The following is a 3772-nucleotide window of genomic DNA, read 5'->3' as shown; positions in this document are numbered from 1 at the left end:
TCATATCCTCTAATTTGTTTTTGATTCTATCACAATTCGCATATACTGGGCTTCCCTGATTACCTGAGATCTGCTTCCTCGACGCTTGGGTTGGTTTTTCCTTTTTGGCATATCTCCGCATCGCCTCTCTGATCTTGATCCAGTCCTCCCGTAGTCCCAGCGGGTCTGCATGATCCCGATGCCTCTCTTCTACATCCCTCTCTCTCAACCTCATCTCTCTCAGTGGTGGCAGATCCCGCCGTCCGGCCGGGATCTTCTCTCACGCATCGGGGTCGCCTCGCGATCGCCTCGGCAGGGCTTCCGCTAATCACGCCCATAGTCTCCTTTTCCCTTTTACCGCTTAGTCGATTTTATTACTCAGCGTGACACATCACCCAACACTCTGGAAGCATGAAGAATATGTACTAATTTTCTAGAAAATGAACTAAGCTACACACAAAATGCTAGGGACCGTCTCTTTGCATGAGAGGAAGAAAGAGGTTTTGTAGTGTAGGGACGCGTGTTGGACTGTGACTTACTTACACTGACCACAAGAAATTTTAGTTGCCCACATCACACAATGTATGCTCAGGCATCACGACGACACTCCAGCGGCACACACAGGCCGCGCCACAAACCAACGAACACGTCACGTACATGGTGAAGAGTGGCGCGCCAGAAAACGTAGCAAAAAACACAGCGAACTTATTACCCGTACACACGAATCAAACTGCAGTGTCTTCGTCCTGACCATACTCACCCACGATGACGGGCTTTCATCAGAATGGTGCGAGCACGATTAGAGCCCCCGCGGCGGCGGTGACGAGGCCGCTCATCGCCGGCAGGAGGGATCCCCCGGCGGCGCCGGCGGGGATTGTGCCTCCCGTCGTGGAGCCCCCCGCGACCGTGACGGTGACGGCGAGCTTCATGCCGCTGGCGCAGTGGCCGGGGACGTCGCAGATGAAGTAGTGCACGCCAGGGGTCGTGAGCGTGATGGTGGTGGCGCCGCTGTCGTCGTTGCTCAGCGAGTTGCCGCCCGAGCAGGCGTCGTAGCCGCTCTTGTTCACCTCCGTCACCGTGTGCGCCTTGCTCGTGTAGTTGAACACTGCGCAGGAAGTACGTAGATCACCGACATGTACGCGTACGTATACGTGCTATTAGTAGCTAAATACTCCTACGTGTGATGATCAGTGGCTAGCTAGTTGTAGCGAGCTATGTATCTCACCTAGCGCGTCGCCGACCGCGAAGGTCTTGTCGGACGTCCAGGCCGTGTAGTCGACGCCGGTCTGCCAGCCGTGCCCGTCGCCGACGTCGAACGTCGTAGCCGCCGCCGCCGCGGCGCAGCTCGCGACCAGCAGCGCGACGAGAGCGGCAGAAAAGGACGCCATGCTCGGCTGATGAAATCCCTGATAAGTGGATAACTGTTGTCGTTCTACGCTCGACAGCAGGTCGGAGCTAGGGTCTATTTATACACAGTTGTAACAAACTCGCACTTTCTTTTCTTCTTTTTGAGACGAACAAATTCGTAGCTGAGAATCGAACTTCTGCCAAATCTCCCCTTTCCGGAGCCGGCGCGGGCGCGGGGTGTGAATGGAATGGGGCTGCCATGGCTTTGGTGCGACACAAGGCTTCCAGCAATCCAATCAGAGGGGAGGAGAAGCTTCGCCTACCGCGCTGGCCTATCTGGCTGGCATCTCTGCCCCTGTTGTGTTTGTGTGCCGCGCGCTGGCAACCGCACTACTCATATATGGGAACGCCTTTGCGTGATCCGATTCGGTGCATCCGCATTTTCTAGGAGCTACTCACGGATCGAGCTTTGCCTTTCGTCTTCCACGTGTTGCCACCTTCAACTTCGAATCGGGATATAGTAGGGTCCATGATATTCCGACCAATGGGATTGATCTAGGCACTGCTGGAACCACGCCAACCATGTTCTTTTTACCACCTCGATCGAATACTCTTCCAACTTTACATTACTGAAAATATTAGTAGCCAAATTTCTAGTGTGTGATGCCGTCATCAAATGCGAGCACGGGAGATGATACAACGTAGACCTCTCGCATGAGCACTCACATCTCTTAAGATAAAGCTTGAACGACCCACCTTCATATGGCACGCCGTCCGCGTCAATCCAGTCATCAACCTTGAGGGGATACTAGGGTTTCTCCAAATCGATATTGTCGGGGTTACAAATATAGGTAGGCCTAAGTATATAAATGACCCAACAAGAGGCCATGGCCGATCATGGATACAACCCAGAAGATCATGGGCCAAGGGGCGTCACCACCAGGCCATCAAAAAATAGAGGGGTGACCCGGGACAAGACTAAGGGCGTGTTTGGTTGATTACCAGAAGACGCCACACCGCAGATGCGGCCGCACCACAGGTGCGGCGGACGAAATGAGCGCCAGTGCCACACTTTTGGCGAGCCATGGCGTGAAAAATGAAAGTGCAATGCGTACGCATAGTGCGGCACGCCACAACATCTGCATAAAGCAAACATTGGCTAAGCTTAGGCGTATGGAGTTGTGGCGAGCTGTGGCATGCCGCGGTAACGAACCAAACACGCCCTAAGTCCTTACAATCGGGTCTTGAGCCGCCTGGCGGACAAGACCCTACACTCGGCCATCAAGGTGACGGGAGTAGTTAGCTGGGCCTACAACCGAGGGTTACAGATGAAAGCACAAGTGCTCCCTGGGTGATTTTGGTAATTAATGTCAACATATCTCTTGTTGAACTAATGTCTTTATCTTGTGTATTTCAGACAAGTTCAACAATGGCGTGGTATGGACAAGAGGATGTGGAACCCCTTCAAAATGCTAAGGACACATATTGGCAAAAGCTCAAGACTCTTCATCTATATTTTAGTGACCCAAGATCATATTGAGTCCATAGGAAAGCCAATACTATTAAAAGGGCATGAGGTGTTGCTTATTGGTCTACTTGCTCAAAATGCTTAGTGATATTGCTCCAAAGCCCTCAACCACTTTCTCATTCCAAATACGTCCAAAACCCAAAGTCAAACTCAGCCCCACCGAACTCTTCTATCCGGCGCCACCGAGTTCACCTGACATAGCCACTGCCAGAAACCCTAACACTTCGGTCACACCGACACGGATCTCGGTCTCACCGAGATGACCTTGCAAACTCTCTGTTGCCTGTTGCATTTATTTCGGTCTCACCGAATTTGCGATCGGTCACACGGAGTTTGCTTGACAATTTCTCTTTTGCCCCATTGCTTCACTTCGTTCTCACCGAGTTGATGCAATCGGTGCCACCGAGTTGATATTTACCCTAAGCGCTAGCACATCGGTCCCACCGAGTTGTTCCAGTCGGTCCCACCGAGATTCCTAACGTTCACATTTTGAACTGAATCGGTCTCACCGAGTTCTTCTATTCCGTCTGACCGAGTTGGGTCAAATGTGTGTAACGGTTGGATTTGGTGTGGAGGCTATATATATACCCCTCCACCCTCTTCTCCATATGAGAGAGAGCCATCAGAACGTGCCTACCCTTCCAGCTTACATTTTCTGAGAGAGAACCACCTACTCATGTGTTGAGATCAAGATATTCCAATCCAACCACAAGATTCTTAATTTCTAGCCTTCCTCAAGTTGCTTTCCACTCAAATCATCTTTCCACCATATCCAAATCTGTGAGAGAGAGTTGAGTGTTGGGGAGACTACCATTTGAAGCACAAAATCAAGGAGTTCATCATCAACACAACATCTATTACCTTTTGGAGAGTGGTGTCTCCTAGATTGGTTAGGTGTCGCTTGGGAGCCTCCGACAA

The 3772-nt window shown here is 51.5% G+C and overlaps 1 protein-coding gene across 1 annotated transcript; it reads right to left on the bottom strand.

Moving 5' to 3' along the window:
• Window positions 1-387: 387 nt before the first annotated feature.
• LOC109733217 (blue copper protein) lies at window positions 388-1410 on the bottom strand. The gene is made up of 2 exons (XM_020292415.4): window positions 1205-1410; window positions 388-1084 (listed from the first exon to the last, which is right to left on the bottom strand). Exons 1-2 carry the CDS (start codon window positions 1365-1367, stop codon window positions 759-761), a joined length of 489 nt encoding a protein of 162 aa, XP_020148004.1. The 5' UTR covers window positions 1368-1410; the 3' UTR covers window positions 388-758.
• Window positions 1411-3772: the final 2362 nt, after the last annotated feature.

Source organism: Aegilops tauschii, chromosome 5 (genome assembly GCF_002575655.3).
Source record: "Aegilops tauschii subsp. strangulata cultivar AL8/78 chromosome 5, Aet v6.0, whole genome shotgun sequence".
Lineage (NCBI taxonomy): Eukaryota > Viridiplantae > Streptophyta > Magnoliopsida > Poales > Poaceae > Aegilops > Aegilops tauschii.
Note: the sequence above shows the minus strand (reverse complement) of the source record. Positions and strands in the feature narration are given on the sequence as shown.

What these genes read in the sequence shown, in the direction of transcription:
- LOC109733217 (XM_020292415.4), bottom strand. Translation starts at nt 1,367, where the DNA reads ATGGCGTCCTTTTCTGCCGCTCTCGTCGCGCTGCTGGTCGCGAGCTGC. An exon ending in CGCGGTCGGCGACGCGCTAG is followed by an intron (nt 1,085 to 1,204) that starts GTGAGATACATA and finishes CTTCCTGCGCAG; the next exon opens with TGTTCAACTACACGAGCAAG.